The sequence below is a fragment of the Pectinophora gossypiella genome, chromosome Z (assembly GCF_024362695.1).
Source record: "Pectinophora gossypiella chromosome Z, ilPecGoss1.1, whole genome shotgun sequence".
Lineage (NCBI taxonomy): Eukaryota > Metazoa > Arthropoda > Insecta > Lepidoptera > Gelechiidae > Pectinophora > Pectinophora gossypiella.
In genome coordinates, this window is record NC_065433.1 from 26765417 (window position 1) to 26783853 (window position 18437).

Sequence of the window (18437 nt, forward strand, 5' to 3'; positions counted from 1 at the left end):
GTTAATGTTTTGATAGAATTGAATTACCTACTATTTTTATTAGTTAGCAAAAGCATTTGTTGCATGCTTCTTACAAGGAATATGATATTGTTATGTTGTTACACACATGTTACACACACGGACATCGTATGGTGTAGGTACTCAGTTCATTAACGTACCTCTGAATACCCAATTGGGATATGGTCGTGAACTTATGTTATATTATATGTCGTACCACCACCGCTAGTTACTGGTGCTGATGTCTCCAGCATACACCTAATTTTATTTTAAGTTATACCTGTCATATTCTTGTTCATCGAAAAGGGATGGGTACTCGCGTCAAGCGAGTTCCATACACCGAGATGCCTATTTAATTCGACTGGGTTACTGTTTCATTCGCCCATTAATTTTAAAATCAACCTCTGTCAGTCATCCGTCCTTTCCTTTTCGGCGAATAAGAAAATGGCAGGTATAACTCCCGGCAAACTTCTTGAGCATCGAGTGTCGTAGTGGGGGAAAGTTCGCGCACGTACACTTCCGTGCAAAAAAAAATAACTTTTGATTATTTTCTTAACTTCATTAAAAAAAACAATTATTAAGTATATTATTTAATTATGTAAATAAAACTAAACTTATCTATATTATTATAGTTTATTAAAACTTATATTATATTATTATACTTAATAAAAAACTAATCGTCAGGTAAGTTGATATTCCTTCCATGAGATTGAAACCAGCAATACCAGAGCTAGTGCTAGGTTTTGGATCTGTAGATATAGACCTCGTGCTAGTAACTAATTCTTAAACTTAAAAAAATGAGCAATAACAAAAAAATCTAATAAAAGAGCAATAACAAAAACGTGACAGTTTCACTGCACGCAAGTGTATTCGGGAGTCAAAGGGACGAAGACAGAGTGCGCGGGGGAAGTATCGACTGATCTACCAATAGCCGATCGATGCGGTATTCACCCGCCCCCGCGCCTCGTACCGCACCACCAAAGAGATCTAAAATTCGGTTGTGCGCAGTCAAGGTCGATGCTCAAGAAGTTTGCCGGGACTTATATAACTTAATAATAATCTGCAATGGTACTACACGAACCCGGGATTGTCTTTGGCTGCACTCCCAAAGGGCATATAGGGATAATCGATTAACCCAGCGATTGTTACAACATTTAGATTAAATTGTCTTAAGGGGCCTCTACGTGTTGGTTTCCGCCCTACGCACGCCTTCCAAAAGTCCGGGACTTCATAGGCCCGAGATATGGAAACGACATACAAATAATAATAATGTCTAAGCCTTAAAACAAAATTAGGTGTTTGCTGGAATCACTTTTAAGGAAGTACTAAGCGACAGTAACGAAACGAACATTTTGATAAAGGGGTAACAGAGGCTCGAAAACTGTTATGCTATGTAATTCCAGTTACATTTCATAAAATATTCGCTTTCAATGCGCGCACGCTTACAAACTTGCTTACTGACGTACAACTTTGTCTCTGTTGTAGTTCAACCCTTTAGACGAGCATGCACTTGATTGAATCGGAGCGAACGAAAAGGACCGTTTGGAGCATATTGTAGATAACTACTTGACTGGACAAATGGTGGGAGCGTCAATGTTTACGAATGACCATAAGTTGTCATAGAGCTGATGTAGTGAATGCTAAAAATGTCTACAGAAATCGATACAATACAGAAAACCTGACGTTTCGTCCGCTCAGATCCTTTCAAATGGACGCATAGTTTTGAGGGTTCTATTAGATAGAGAGCGGTCACTGTGATGTATTAAGTCACATAGACATACTAGATATACGTTACAGGGTGTTATTGACATCGTAACGATAACTTTGACGGATGATTCAGAACATTCCACTTGATATTAACTCATCCCCTTAGTATTCGTTGCAATGTCATTGATACCCTAATAGACGAATCATTTAATAGTGTATGCATTTATGTATGTATAATAGAGCAATATATTACCTTGGTGGGTGTGCTGCCTGGCGTGAAGTCGCTGCTGACGGATGGGTCCGGCGACGTGTAGGCGACGAACGGGTGCACAGGCGTCCCGGAGGCGACCGGCGCCGACGGCTCGTACGACCCGTACGGCCCGTACGGCGGCGACTGCCCGCGCAGGTCGGCGCGCGCGCACTCCGCATGCACCCCCGATCGTAGAAACCGCGGGTAAGAGTCCAGCTTCATAATGTTAAAGACATGGCGTTGCGCCTGCCATGCAGCAAATAAAAACATAAACACTACCTGATGCGGTGAATGGAAACGCTTTACAATGCGTGGGGCGGATGAACGGATTCTAATTCTCAAAAAGGAAATATCCGGTGATAATGTCGCGCGCGATAACTTAGCAGCAGCTTGGAATTTTGTGAGTAACAACAACGGTTATTTATATCATTTACTATTTTAAAATAATTGAATTCGTAGCGACCGTTCCACTGCAGTGCCAAGCGGGCGTAAAGTATTCTGTGTGCCGAAAATTGACTTTGAAAGGCTTTAGAAAAATCTTTGTTGTACTTGGAAATTGATGAACATGGCACACCTACACTTAAACACTTACATCTAGTCATAACCAGTAAAGGATAAACACAGGGTGCATTCGCAACAATTGGGATCTAACACGTAAACATTATACATAGATGAATATTTCCAAGTGCAACAGAGGTTACGAATAATAATAATTCGGCACATCAGTACAATGACCATAATGAATTCGCAAAGAAAATAACACAATAATAATCTTTCACAACGCATTCGCATAAAACGCTTAGCAAACAAAATCGCAATTGCAATTCGCGAGTAGTGTAACGAGGAACATCGACTAAGTGGGTAGCTTGAAGGGAAACATCTATAGCAAAATGATAAAACAATCGTTCTATTAACAACAACAGCAACCGTACAGCGCAACATACAACGCGGACTGCAACCAATAGAAGAACGACGTTTATTTGCGTAGACAAATACGCTGCGTCTATTAGTCCGCCGCGTTATTTGTCGGCGGCTGCCGGATACTAAACAAAAAAAACGGTGTTCAGCCAGGGTAAACACGACAAGCCAAGAAAATATTACCAGGTCTAGGGATACCTCTCTCTTTTTCTTTTTTCTATAGGGCGTAATCGGAATGGGCTCCCGAGGCAGCCTGGTGCACTGATGTATCTCAACTTCAACCATAACTAATTCATATGACTTGTAAAGATCTAAAGTCTTCGGCCTCATTTCTTGCTTTTTTATGGCCACCGGCTGCTTTTTTATGGCAACCGCCAGCTCTTCTCCAGTCACCGGCGACTTTTCCGTGACCAATGGTGGCTCTTCTATGGCCACCGGAGACTTTTCTATGACCACCGGAGACTTCTCTACAACCACCGCTTGCTTTTCTATGGTCACCGGCGGCTCTTCTATGGCTACACGCGGCTTTTTTATGTCCCCTGGCGACTTTTCTATGGCCACCGGCGGCTCTTCTATGGCCACACGCGCCTTTTTTATGGCTACACGCGGCTTTTTTATGGTCACCGGCGACTTTTCTATGACCCCCGGCGATTTTTCTATGGCTACCGGCAGCTCTTCTATGGTCACGTGCGACTTTTTCATGGCCACAGACGACTTTTTTATAGCCCCCGACGACTTTTTCATGGCCCTAGACGACTTGTGTATGGCCACCGGCGATTCATCTATGGCCACGCGCGACTTTTTTGTGGACACCGACGACTTCTTTATGCCCCCCGGCGACTTTTTTATGGCCACCGGCGACTTTTCTATGGCTATTGGTGTCACTTCTTTGGCCAACGGCGACTTTTCTATGGGCACTGGCTGATCGTTTATGGCCACAGATGACTTTTCTATGGCCACTGGCGGATTTTCTATGGCCACTGGCAGCTTTTCTGTGGCCACCAGCGACTTTTTAAAGGCCACCGGCGAATTTTCTATGGGAATCGGTGGCTCTTCTATGGCCAACGGCAACTTTTTTATGGCCACTGGTGGATCTTCTATGGCCACAGGCGACTTTTCTATGGCCACTGGTGGATCTTCTATGGCCACCGGTGGCTTTTCTATGGCCACCGGCGGCTTCTTTATACCCAACGGCTCTTCTGTGTTTATCACTTGCCACTTATAACCATCATCCGTCTTGATTAATTCCCATTCTATAGTCTCATCCTTGGCCATTTCCAGTTCTACAGCCTCCGGGGCAATCACATTGATTACTATATCATCCAGCTCAATTTCCTCCACATCACTGTCTATCTCAATCTCCTTCAATTCAATCTCCTTCAATTCAATCTCCTTTAAATCAATCTCCTTCAATTCAATCTTCTCCATCTCATTCTCCTCCATCTCTACAGCCACCGGCTTGAAACCAAAACGTAACATGTAGAAGCTGTTTGTTGAAACGTTCCGAAGCAGCAAAAGGATTGTTCAATACTTAACAAGGACTCTGTACGAGAAATCTCAATGGGAAGATCTTATGAAGAAAATTAACGAATGTTTTGGGGAAAAACACTTGCACCAAACTTTTTAAAATTTGTTAACCTACGCTAAGTATATCTGCAGACACCAACCATTGCCTAGACAGGAAAGAGCCGAACGCGCCAAAGTGAGAAAAACACTTAATTAACAATAATACGACATATTGACGACTGCGGAAAGCGGGAGCGGTGATATTAGACGCATTTATTTTTATGGAGCTGTTCTCAACAACAGCGGGAGCGATGCACCTTTCCCCTGACGCCCGCTATCGTCCAAATCTAATAATGTGTTTATAGTCTAAAAAGAAAATCGGAAATATGAGACATTACCTGAGAGAAGAGGTCCTGTGGTGGCGGGTCCAGGTTGAGCCGTTGGACGGCGGCGCGACGCGCTGTGGCGTCAATGTTCACCGGCTCCATGGCTCCCTCCGCCAAATGGCGGTCCCAAATGTCCTTGGCAAGCCTCGCCCGCTGGGCCGGGTCGTGCACTTTGCTATACGCCTCACATGAGTACCAGAAACTGCAGGTGCGTGGAAAGTAAAGTAAGGAAGGATTAGGTTAAAAAAAACAACAAAAAAAAACAAAACAAAATAAAAAAGGTCAAGTGCGAGTCGTATTCGCGCACCGTGGGTTCCGTACAAATTGTCGTAAATTGACAAAGAATTCATCTCAAAGGAAGGCTTTGACTTTGCCGTTGAAAAACGATTGTCTCCGTACATCCATATAGGTCGCGATTAATTAACCAACTGCAAATAAGTTTGCGATTGGAACAAATTTACAATTAACAATCTAAAAATAGTACATTTGTACTGTAAGACCTTGTTTCATGCTAAAATTCATGATTGTAGGTCTACGGGAAAAATCCGGGTTTTGATTCATAGCGAAATGTTAGAAAATAAGGGTTAAATAATAAAAATAATTTGATACGGAAGTATCAAGCTGATACTGAAATCTCATGGAGACTCGTTCCAGAGAATGGGAAAAGGGTCATGACAGACAGATTGGACAACAGAGTGATTAAGGATTCATTTTTGCCTTATAAGGTACGGAACCCTAAAAACTAAGTTGCAACACAGTTTTGACAACTGAACTGCGATAACTAAAGTTGATAATATTGGTAGCAACATAAAAATACAGTGGGTAAAAAATAATATTAAAAACATAATTAAACTTAAAATAAAATTAAAAATAACCCGTTTTACCGTGAATATGGAAGACATCGTAAAGACCACTTGTATCTGCTGATCCTGGTCTAACTGGTCTAAGATTCGAACTAGGAACGACCTTCATTCACTTACCTTATTTAACTGTGGCAACATACTTCTTCCATGCATCGATTGAATCTAGTCTAGAAGATCTACTCTGAACCGGCGTGCGTGTATGAAACGATTGATGAATGTGGAGGTGCATGTATGCAGAATTTAAGTATACTGTATGTATAGTATGCCCACTTTTGTTATGTGTACAATGTCAGGTTGTTTGTGTCATGCGCAGTCGGGCTTCAGAAAATAGGGTAGTTCAGAATGTTCAACTAGTCAAATTAGTCACTTTTGATTACTCAACGTCAAAACAAAACGACAGTATGAAAATCTAATATATGTTGTAGATAATAAATATCAAACTTATTGTTATCTCATTCTCGATTTTTAAAAATAAAACGCGTCCATTACTTTAATTCTTTTACTTCATAAACGATCTTTGGTCCAGGCAACTTTGTTTAAAATAGGAAGCTATTCGTTCAAAGTTCAAAGCAAGTTCGAAACACAAACACTTGTTGAACGTCGACATTCTATTGTTTACGTGGGGTAAGGGTGAATCCCGTAACAGGATTTAGCACTTCAATGCAGCCGGAAGTGTTTGTGAATCACCCTATCCGCTTGCCATATTACTTGACAAACTATTCGTGTTCTATCTGGTTATGTCTACGTTGTAGAAGTTTATTTTATCAATCACGAGCCAAAAAGATTTTCTTTTTTTAGATTTATGTTTAGAGTATTTTTTATAAGTTTTCACTTAATTGTAATGTTTGTTGTTTTTCTTGTGTTATCGAATAAATGAATGTAAGCTCTGCAATGTTTTACTACAAAAGACTTTTAGTTAAAATCTCAGAACGATTAAGTACCTTCCCTACGGTGCTTCTTTTACCAAGAAAACGTAAAGCATGAGTTACAGCTTAACAAATTGCAGTTAGCAGGTGAAGTATACGCTCGCTCATATCGGGCGGCCCCGCCGGGCCGGCATTAATTGAATTAAAAGCTGCAGCGTTTCTGCTGCACGTTGCTATTAACTTTCACTTCCACCGGGCTCATTCAAGTTACGACCGGACAGCGGAGAACTGGGGGCTTAAAAAAGGGCACATCGAAGCTATTCATCTAAAAACCCAATATTGCAATTTGACATTTGCGCATATCAAAGTAAGTGCGCAATGCAAACAAATGTCAAATAGCAATATTGCTTTGGTTTCTTGACATTTGGCCTTTGTAAGCCCCCTGATGCCAGAGAGGGCGGGGAATCTTAGGACCATCAACAGTGGCTGCAAGTTGTCGTCGATTACTTGTGGCGCTGCCCACCCTTTACGGATAACCGGCGTGTGTTTGCGTATGCACGTGCATTAAATATAGCTTGATCAGAAAGCCGGAATGACAGAAATGTAGTACACAACCACGTATTCTATATAGAATAGAATAGAAATTGTTTAAAATAAAAGGACGCCACACACACAAACAAGACAATAACAAAATTTTCACAAAACAATTGCAATTAAGCAAAACAGATGTTCGTAGAAATGATCGTAAGGTGGTGGTGGACGTCCTGAGATAAAAGGTTCTCACTCAGCACAAGTCGCGGCGTGAACCACGACGCTGGTTTTATGTGGACTTTGCTGGGTGAGGCACGAACGTCGTGTTCCATAAAATATATTCGTTAATAGTATGCATAAAAAAATAATATGCATAACTGCTTCGGCCTCCCAACTAACCAGTGGAAGGGGAAAGAGACAATTACGGAAATGCGTTGTTTTGACAGCTGTCATTCTAATAAAGCTATATTATATTATTGTATATATTTATTGTATAAGAAATGTATCGTGTGCAATGTTCGATATTTCAATTGTGTTGTATATAGTCCCGTGTACATTTTTTATTTTTAAATTAAATACTAAATATATGGGTAACCCTCCGTCTAACCTGGATAACCATCTAATTTTATTTCAAGTTATACCTCTCATTTTCTTATCCGCCGAAAGGGAAAGGGAATTTGTGGAACACACGTCAATTTTAGACAACCCTCATTAGATTAGGGTAGTTTCCAACTAATCAAATCAGTTACTTTTTACTAAACGTCAAAACAGGAAAATTACAATGGAGTTGGTATGAAAAAGCAACCTGAGACGTTACAGAAAAACGTGACAAAATTCACAATAAGTTAAATTTAAAAAAGAAAACGTTTTTCTCACCTTTAGAGCCGTCTTTATTTAGTAATCAGAATTCCATAATTTATATTTGACATAGAAAACTACCCAATGAAGATGACAGAACGTCCAACAGGTTGCATATAAGCGAGATGTCATTCATTCAGATTTTTTTCATTCACTCATTCATTTCAAAATTGCCAGCGATCAGTCTAATCTAGCTTACAAGATCCCACTGCTGGGCAAAAGGCCTCCCCTTTCCATTTTTCGCGGTAAGCGCTCCGGCAAGCGTCCAAGTCGTCACGCTATCTCTTTAGAGCGGTCAATCATCCGTTTCAAAATAAAATAAAATTAGATGGTGTGACCAGGAATCAGGGCCATCAATTATTTACTTATGACTTACGCATGCACCTAAAGTGGTAACTCACCTTTTAATCTCGTAGATAACTGCATAATAGCTGCTTCTACAGCTTTACTGCTGACCAGTGGAATATTAGGAGATGGGACGTATCAGCGTCGCGAGAAAAGCCGCTAACAGAGTAAATTCTTAAATGGTATTTGAATACTTAATAGTTCACTTACATTCCAGAATCTTCTTCTATAGTCTGGGTTGTGAGGTGGGTTACCAACCCCAGCCACCCTGGTGTCAGGGTTAGGCCCCTGACGTGATTCGTGTGACGACTACGTACTTACAGTAAGTAGTAACCAGGACCAACGGCTTAACGTGCCTTCCAAAGCACGGATCATAAAGACCTGACTCCGTACGTACCAATTCCGATCAAGTGGACGTGCAAGTTTAAAAAAAAAACTGTTGATTTCAATTTTCAAAGGACTATTTTTTAATCCTGTATATGCTGCCACTTCGGAACGTATTATGACTCTTTATATATATACTGGTGCTAATTCCTGTAAATACCATCTAATTTTATTTTAAGTTATATCTGTCATTTTCTTATCCGCCGAAAAGGAAAGGGACGGGTAATCGACAAGCATAAAATTTATGGAACACACGTCAATTTTAGGCACAAATCTAAACCAACCGTCTAAAAATTTTACATCCGTCAATAACCCGACACAGTTAAGTAGACAGCACGTCAAACGGATTGCATACCAGCGACGTACCTTTTGATTCGCCCGGGTTATTCATTCATTCACTCATTCTTACTAAAATTAAGAGCTATGAATCATCCGTCCCTTTCCTTTTCGACGGATATGAAAATGACAGATATAACTTAAAATAAAATTAGGCGGTGTCTGCAGGAATCGGGGCCACTGTATAATATACAGCGTGTTAGTGATACCGTAAAGAAAACTTTGGGGGATGGTCTGAATAGACCATGACTCTGAGCTGATACGAAGTCATTCCTGTCGGAAAATTAATGAAAGTAATTATTTTTCTTAAACTATTTTCAGACCCATACTGTGTTTTAAACTGCATAGAACCCAAATTTAAAATTAAAATAAAAATGCTAAATAATTATTAACAACGCGAATAGTCGCAATTTCAAATCTTAATTAAACATTTCCGACAAGAAAAGCACCTACGATCATTTTTACTGCAATTATGTAGATGTTCCAATTTTTTTCGTTATGGTGTCACTAACAGCCTCCATACTACCTACTATCGTTCACAAAATAAGTACTTACGCGATGTTCTCGTGAGCAAACTCCTTAGCGAGGAAGGCCGCGAAGGCCGCCGCGCCGACGGGGTCGGCCAGCAGCTGCTCCAAGCCGAGTGACCAGCGCGCCACCCCACCGTTGGGCCACTGCCCGCGAGGACTGCCAGTGGCGCTGCTGCTCGGCTCGACGGGGGAGCCTTCGCTCATTTGCTGCTAAACAAGACAGCTTTATTTTAATTCTAGTTCGGTACATGTTACGCCGTTCCACGTGAAACCGTAGTCGTAAAACACTGCCACCGACCGTGGGGTAGCGTGGTGGAGTTTGCTCCATACCCCCTCCGGTTAATTGAGGGGAGGCCTGTGCCCAGCAGTGGGACGTATATATAGGCTGTTTATGTAGCTCAGTTGGCATAGAATGACAGGGGTCGATCGCTTTTTCGTGATATAGTACGAGTGTAGGCTCGCCCCCTATGACATGGGACTTAAACATACATTACGTATAGAATATAAGTTGTTTGTTACTAACATATATGGATACAGTCCGAATTAAATAATTTGAATTTGAATAGGGGCGAGAAGTTTTGTATAGGTATTATATCCATCTCTGCCTTACCCCCTTACAGGCGTGATGCTACGTACCTACGCGTGTAGAATTAACCGTGATAGTTTAAATATATGAAGTTCTATTAATTATTTCAAGAACTATTTCTTAATAAATAAAAGTTTACTGTAACTGGTATTGTGCTACTAATGTTTATGGTATTTGGTGAAAAAATAACGAAATTAAACATAAATTAACCAGCGTTGCCAGACGTCCCGATTTTTAAATAAGAAATTAATGTCCCGCGCGGGACAGGCTCAGTCCCGCTTTTCGGGAATAACTTGACTCGGTTTTTTTTTATTCAGAAGACGAATAAGACTCAACTATTTAACGATAGGGTAAATCTGATGAAAAATATCATATTTTTATTAAAATACATTTTCTATGGATATTTTTGCTATCTATTGTCACGTAAACGTAATTTGAACTCAAATTAAAAGATAAATATACGAAAATGTTTTATTACCTAATATATACTTTTTTTTACTATGTCCCGCTTTGGACGAAAGAATCCCGCTTTTTTCACTCAAAAAGTTCCAAAATCCCGACTTAGCAAAAAAAATCTGGCAACGCTGAAATTAACCCTCAACAGTGTGTAACTTGTACTATCAATGTAGTGAAAGTGAAACCGACACACGCGGCTGAAAGCTGTTAACACTATTTGCATGAGATTCTGGTAGACCGGGGCGGCGTAAAATGGCGATTGTCTATGACTGCGGGGTAAATAGGCAACGAACTATTCTGGGATATTTGTGTAGTGACGCTAATTACTAATTACAGTGGCCCTGTGCACCGGCTTGCTTCTCAAACGGGGATTGCTGGGTCGAACCCCGGTACTGGACTTGCACCAATGAACTATTTGGCTCGACCTTTATAGACGGCGAAACGGCATACCACCTACGTTGGTCTAACAGAAAGCTCGTAAAGTACTTAGATGGATGGACCTTACGACGGATGTACCGCTCTGACTACTCCATTGGGATACATTATATAGTCGAGAGCTTATATTGTTATGTGTTACGCCAGTAGTCAGAAACTCGCCTATGATCGAAGTATTGATTGATGGTATAGTTACCTTCGTGTATAGGTTGCGATGGTCAGTGTGCCGGTACGAGCTGCCTGCACCACTGCCCGTCGTCCACCGGCGGAACGGAGACGACTGCTCGCTCTACAGACAAAAAAGAAAACAAAATTATAACATAATTAATGATAACAAAAACGCTAGTCGCTTCTGTAAAAAACCGGACCTGTCAAATCTTCAGGTTAGATAAACGGACCCCGTGAAAAACGGGATAATGCCAGGGAGACGATGATAAAATGATAACATAAAAACATCATATTGCCTTTGGTCCCGGCTATCAGCCGCCAACCCGCAGTGGAGCAGCGTGGTGGAGTAAGCTCTAAACCCCCCTCAGTTGAGTTATGCCAAACGGTGGGACATACACAGACTGTTTATGTTAAGCGAATAGAAATGCTCGTGAGTTGAATTGAGATCGAGTACGACTACACAGTACACCTCTGCCTACCCCTTCAGGTATATATGGCTGCATGCTGAATTCTCAACATGATTTGAACTATTGTCGGGACATGCGGTAGGTATGTAACAAATATGTTCCAGACTCATAAAAGTTGAAAATGAACTTTCAGCGTTCATTTTCCGACTTCGCTGTGCGGTTGACTTAGCTGGTTTTAATATGCCGATATTTGACAGGTGCATTCGCTTTTGATACAGGAGTCCCTTTATTTAAATATAAATAGTGCAATACTGTTTTGAGGCCGAAGCATCAAAAGGGCCGACAATCAAAAAAATATATACGAGTTAATCTATCGCATATGAAATCCAATACTGCAAAGCGACTCAAAAAATATAGCTGAGAGGAAAAGCGATTTGAATATTCGAAAGTTCGTAGTTTAGTGCGGAGTCTATTTGTGTGTTGCATCAAAAACTACGGTCTGGTTAGTTTGTTTTACAGGAAATATTGGAAAATATTGTCATGTTGCAAGACACCCATTTTTTGAGTTGTTACATTTTAGGATTTCATGTACGATATGACTATTCATATCGTACTTTTTGTACCGACGTCAACCTTGGTGTCAGGGTTACTATTGAGCTAACGACTACATACTTATTTAAGTAAATAGCGATTGCTCAGTATGATGATTTACAGAATAGATCTTAGTTCTATTTTTTGTTTTCACTTTTAGGCAGAAGCTCAGCACATGATGGCGAAAATGCCAGCATTAAAAAAATATTAGACAATTTTATTTGACATTTTACTTTTGTATGTATGTTATTTTTGTTCAATAAAATATTTCTTACGAGTAGTATAAAATATGTTGTATTGAAAATTACCTAACATAAAGAGCCTATATACGTCCCGCTGCTGGGCACAGACCTCCCATCTATCAACCGGACAAATATGTATTGAAAAATATTTTGGTATATAACGTGAAAGTAATAACAGAACGGGCCAGACATGGCTGTAGTAAGTTAGATGTAACATGCATTCCACCTCATGCTAATCTTACGTAGAAAGCTCGCAATGTGCAAAGAGGAGGAATTCCTTACCGTCGTCCCGTCCTCTTAGCTCAATTGAGCGAATATACTCCATTGGAATAAACATCTATAATTCTCCAGGTCATCATCCACTGAAATTCAGTCAGAAATCAGAAATCAGAATCATTTATTCAACGTAATTATCATGGATAAACTTGTTGAAGGTCAATGTAACATTTTTGAATTTACGTCATTTCGCAAGGTGTTATGGCTGAGGAGAAGAAATGACAAGAAACTGCAACAGCAACACATCTTTTAAAAACCAATGAGGATATACATTACAAGTTATTTAATAACTAGAGGAACACATTCAATACCAGACATTTTTATCATTTAGGTAGTCATTAATCTTATAATAAGCTTTTTTACATAAAGTAAGCTTCACGTGAGCTTTAAATTTATTTTCTGACAAATTTAAAATATTATCTGGTATTTTATTGTAAAAACGTATACATAACCCCAAAAAAGATGAATTTAATTTACTTAATCTAGAATTTTGAATAGCAATTTTATGTTTATTTCTTGTATTGTAAGTATGCCTTTCACAGTTTCTCGGAAGGAGAGATAAGTTTTTACGTACATACATAATGTTTTCATATATATATTGACTTGCGACCGTCAGTATATTTATATCTTTAAACTCCCTCAAAGAGTCCCGACAACGCAGCTTATAAATAGCGCGAACTGCTCTTTTTTGAATGATGAAAATAGTTTCTACATCAGCGGCTCGACCCCACAGCAAAATACTGTAAGACATTATGCTGTGGAAGTAGCTGAAGTAGACAAGTCTAGCAGTGGCAGTTTTTCTAAAAAGCCCCCGAACCTTGATGTCAATACGTACGTATACAATAAGTTATGTAAATAGTATAAGTTCCTTCAATCAAAATAATAGTATAAGCTGTTTAAATAGAGCGCAATGTCGGCTGTACAGCGTCGTTGCACACCGACGCTTGTTACAAGATGCGCCTCGGACATTTTTTAACAGAGATTAGTTGTCTATTTGTTATACGACTTCTATACCATCATCACATGAATTAAAGTAACACGATAAGAAAAAGAAGGAACACATCTTCACATCATTCTACTTTTCGTTTGTTTTGGCAAAACCACTAATAAGAAGACAAGTAAAAGTCGCCTTTACGAAGTCATAAGTTAAAATCTACATAATTTCATCCACATACACACTGACCCCTCACAAGATACTTATTTCATTACAGTTTTCTATCATGTTAATCAGCTTTTTAAGAGATGTCAAAACGAAAGTTTTCTTTGAGTTAGTATGGAAATACTGTACTGTGACGTTATCAATAAAAACGGTCAAACGTCGTGTTCATCGTAACGCATAAATAAAATTCGAAAATAAGTCGAAAAGTAAAATGAGATTGTTTTTTTTAATTATTTTGAACTGGCTTCTATTTCTAAATATTACATAATTTATCTTTGTCCCAGTCACATACCTACCTTAACTAGGAAAGTTTTCTTTCAAATATTTGTTTTCTTTTGTTTGGTTATTTGTTAGCAAAGAATCACTTGTTGAAATACGTGGCTGGACAAAGAGAGACGACAAACTGTTGCATCTAAACAATACGTCGCAGCTTGTAGCGTGAGGTTAATTATTCGGCTTCATTGGTGGACCATGATGTTGTCAGTTATCTACAGTTGGAGTTAAAAAGGCAACATCACATCAATTCATCTAAAGAAGCAATATTGCTATGTGACATTTGTTTGCATTTCGCACTTTCTTTTATACTTATGCGCCAATGTCAAATTGCAATATTGCTTTTTAAATGAGTTACTTCAATGCGGCCTTTTTAACCCCCCTTATCAAATGTCATTTAGGTGGATGAATCGATGCCAACGATCTTTAGATCTAGATTTGTCTTTAACTTATACAAAAATAAACCATAAATACCTTTTTCACAACATGACAAAATGTAAAATGTAATTAATTAATTTTCAATTTATTATATTATTTTTTAACATCATATAATTTATATCGACTGCATGTATCGTGCTGATATAATATTATTTAAACTTTGCCTTTTTATTTACCCACATTCCCGAGAAATACATATTCGGAGGTATGTGACCTAAGCTATATTGGACTGGTATTCCCTTCGCGGGTTGGAAGGTCAGACAGGAAGTCGCTTGTGCAAAAAACCGGACCTGTCAAATCTTCAGGTTAGGTAAGCGGACCCCGTGAAAAACTGGATAATGCTAGGGGGATGATTTTTATTATTCATGAATCTTAGACACTTAAATGATAATAAAAATATATTTTTGCACGCCACAATAGTTAAATGTTGAGAAACTACTTACATAAGGATCAAAATATTGTACCACAATACACAAAATAATTTTATTAGGGTAGGACAGTCGTATACCTGTGCGCTTCGAACTTTATTGCACGAAATCTTAAATGATTTAGTCCAAATCTTGGGGAAATGTCAAATATTTTTATAATAGAATGAGCTTGTTTCACATCACTCTGATAAGTGTCTGATAGATTAAGGTGCTGTTGTTGAGGTACTGTTATCAGACACTTATCCGGCCGATAAAACGGAAAGTAACGGCAATAGAGGATGAAGTAAAAATCCAAGCAAAAGTCTAACTAAATACGTTGGTACTATTTCGAAGAGCCCTTGACAATTGCATGAATATTATTAATAAGGAAAATATATAAGGGTTACAATTATAAAACAGCTGACCTTAATAGTGTAGCACAACAACATAACAGACATTAAATTAATGTTTTAAAGACCGCGTGATGTGCGCGTATGTTTCGGGTGAAGACTGAATGTTCTGGGGTATTTATTTATGTCACAAACGATAAAAAGTAAAAACTGACGGACACCTTAAAACCCGGGGCACACACACTGACATGCAGACTGATGTTAATAAACAAATACTGTACGTGGCAGGCACGACTCGTGCAGGCGCGATAAGGATTACAAGCAAACAGGAAAGTTACGAAGTAATATGTCACACAAATTTTAAACATCCCAAATTACAACTAAGCACCTACAAGCAATGAACGAAATAAGGAAATACCGAGATTACTGCAAGGAAACTGAACGAACAGTGTTTGAAAACGTTTTCGAGAAAGATTCAATATCCTATAGTTCAGTGGTTGAGCGTTGGGCTCACGATCCGGAGGTCCTCGGTTCGATCGAGACGTCTAACAAAAAAAAACTTTGTCAGAATGTCCCAAGGCTGAAATCATGTGATTGTCTGACAAATAAAATTCCGGGCTTCGGAGGGCACGTTAAGTAGTCAGATACGTATTTGCTTGAGTAAGTATGTAGTCGTTATTTGGCCATGAGCTTTTGGCGGTTCAATAGTAACCCTGACACCAGTGTTGATGGGTCATTGACTTCACAACTTACACGAGAGTAGAATGTGTTTAAAGGAAAGTAGGTACGCAAGTATCGCGAGCACGCCGTAATATTTCTAAACCTACCAATAATCAAATGATCGTCGATCCCTAGTCACACTATCAACTTGTGGGTAGCGCTGTTCGGTACCCCGAAAGCATCCTTTGGCGGCAGCACACCCTTCCGCTAAACTTGCTTTTTATTCTTCAAACTTCAATTCCCGCCAAGTAGTTGATGCCATTTGTGTCAAATAAAAAAAAATAACCAAAGCGTAGTTATAAAACATATTCACCTCTTCCTTAGCGTCCAGATCGTACCGGACATACCATATAGCGACCATATTTAAGGTAAACCACACCGCGCAGTCAAGGCGCGCCGGCAGGGACTTCTATAGTCCTTATATGGTACAATGTTAGTTTACTTGCACATAATCACCTTATGGCTCGTGTTACTAGTAAAAGATATTTCAGAAACGATATGTTCACTTGAGACAGATTAACATCACTATTTGAGGGAGGTTAATATCACTATTGACTCATGGTAGAAAGTGTTTGCAGCGCGTCCCGTCCGGTGACTGGCGCGCGGTGGCCGCCGCAAGCGTCATCGTCGCACGCGCACAATGCTAAATTATGATAACAATACAATATGGCAAACAATACGGCTTCCGGTGAGACAAGTGGCGAAGCGTCCAAGCCATTCACTGTTACGACTAATCATTCTAACATAACATAAACAGCCTAGGCACAGGCCTCCCCTTAATCGACCAGAGCAGCATGGTGCAGAATTCTTCATACTCCAATGCAGGTTAAGAGTTTGTACCAGTAGCCCGGGACCAACGGCTTAACGTGCCTTTCGAAGCACGGAATCGTGTTACTGTTTCGGACAATCAGGTGATTCAGCCTGCAATGTCCTAGCCAAACAAAGGACTGTGTTACAAAGTGATTTCGGCAATGTCCCCGTCGGGGATCGAACTCCGACTTCCAGATCGTGAGTCCAACGCTCTATCGAATAGACCATGAAAGTTATTCAAGTCTGAAGGTTCCCAAGTTAAAAATTCCCCAGTTAAAAAACGAAAGCATCTCTGTTGGCATCCCCAACAAAATTATATTATATATTTAAATATGGCAATACTTGCCTTCTTCTTCTAGAACCTGCATAACTAGCGTGTATCGTGTGTCAAACTTTAAAATATAAAATTAATAAAAGTGCCGTCAATAACATTGTCCAGCTGTATTATTCATCGCATCGCCAACACCTAGATGCCCACATTGGTCCTTCGACCCGGATCTGAACCAGCGACTTATGGATTATAATCAAGACTGAACAGTGTACGGTCACGAGCATTAATACGTATACACTTTGGTACCATGTCACATTAACTTTTTTGACAAATTGAACTGTAAGTCTCACTAAATGTCAAATATGTTAGTGAGACAGAGTCCTAAAGTGGGTACATTATATTGCTCATGACTGTACGCAACCGACCGTGACTTGGGCCACTCGTGTTCCGCACATGACGCAATAAATATGAACAACTAATTCCATATCGATGATCTATTGTTTAAGAACCTAGATTAATAAAGATAAGATATACATCTTATCTATAGTTGTTATAGGTAAATAAATGCTTTATTCATCTAGATAAATATATTACGCGCAAAAAGGATTGTCAGCTCAGCATATAACTCTGAAAATACAGGGTCAACAGAGCGCTGATTTTCAGCTGAACTTTAAAAAAAGTTATTCAATGAGTAGGTAGGTGTAATAAATAGATATTGCAATTATTTTAATATGTTCACTAAAGTCGAACAACAGTTGGTCTAGATTTGGAGGTTCGGGTTCGATTGCCGATGGGGACATTGTCCAAATCATTTCATGAGACTATCCATTGTTTGGTAAGGATTTTGCAGGCTTGAATCACCTGATTGTCCCAAAAAGGAAGATGATTTTTATTCTTTATACTAGGTCACGATGAAAATGAGGCTAAGTTCGTAGAATGTAATTAATGAAGAAAAACAAACTACTACTATAACTACAGAATTCAGTTTCTAACATTGTATTGAAAAAATATTATTTCTTACTTTTTATTTCAAAGATGTTGAAGTAGGTTTAAGTTTTTTTTAATTGTTTTTTTACTTTCTACATGACAGGTTAAAACAAAGCTTGAGAAACATGTTTGTGTTACAATTTGTAAAGCTCGTAATGACACAATTATCTTGTAAAAATAATGTGAATCCAATTAAATAGTTCAGTGATTTTTTTAAGTCCTAAGAACCTTAATTGTTCAATGTGGTAAATAAATAAATAAATATTAACTGGTTATCATAAACACATCTTAAGTAGTACTAAGTCATGAACAGCCCTCAGACAATTGCGCGTGTTGATACTTGTAATGTCAATGTAGTATCTGTGTAAAACGACGTTGTATAAT

General features: G+C 39.2%; 1 protein-coding gene across 3 annotated transcripts in view; it reads right to left on the reverse strand.

The window, feature by feature from the left end:
- The window catches only part of LOC126380288 (regulator of G-protein signaling loco), a 162443-nt gene that overhangs the window by 29673 nt on the left and 114333 nt on the right, over positions 1-18437 (reverse strand). Inside the window, exons 5-8 of one of the 3 annotated variants that reach the window (XM_050029590.1) lie at positions 11151-11243; positions 9503-9687; positions 4777-4966; positions 1958-2200 (exon numbers count right to left, since the gene is read on the reverse strand). In XM_050029590.1, the coding sequence (XP_049885547.1) occupies positions 1958-2200; positions 4777-4966; positions 9503-9687; positions 11151-11243 (711 nt within the window). The other 2 variants (XM_050029589.1, XM_050029588.1) reach the window with 2 other exon arrangements.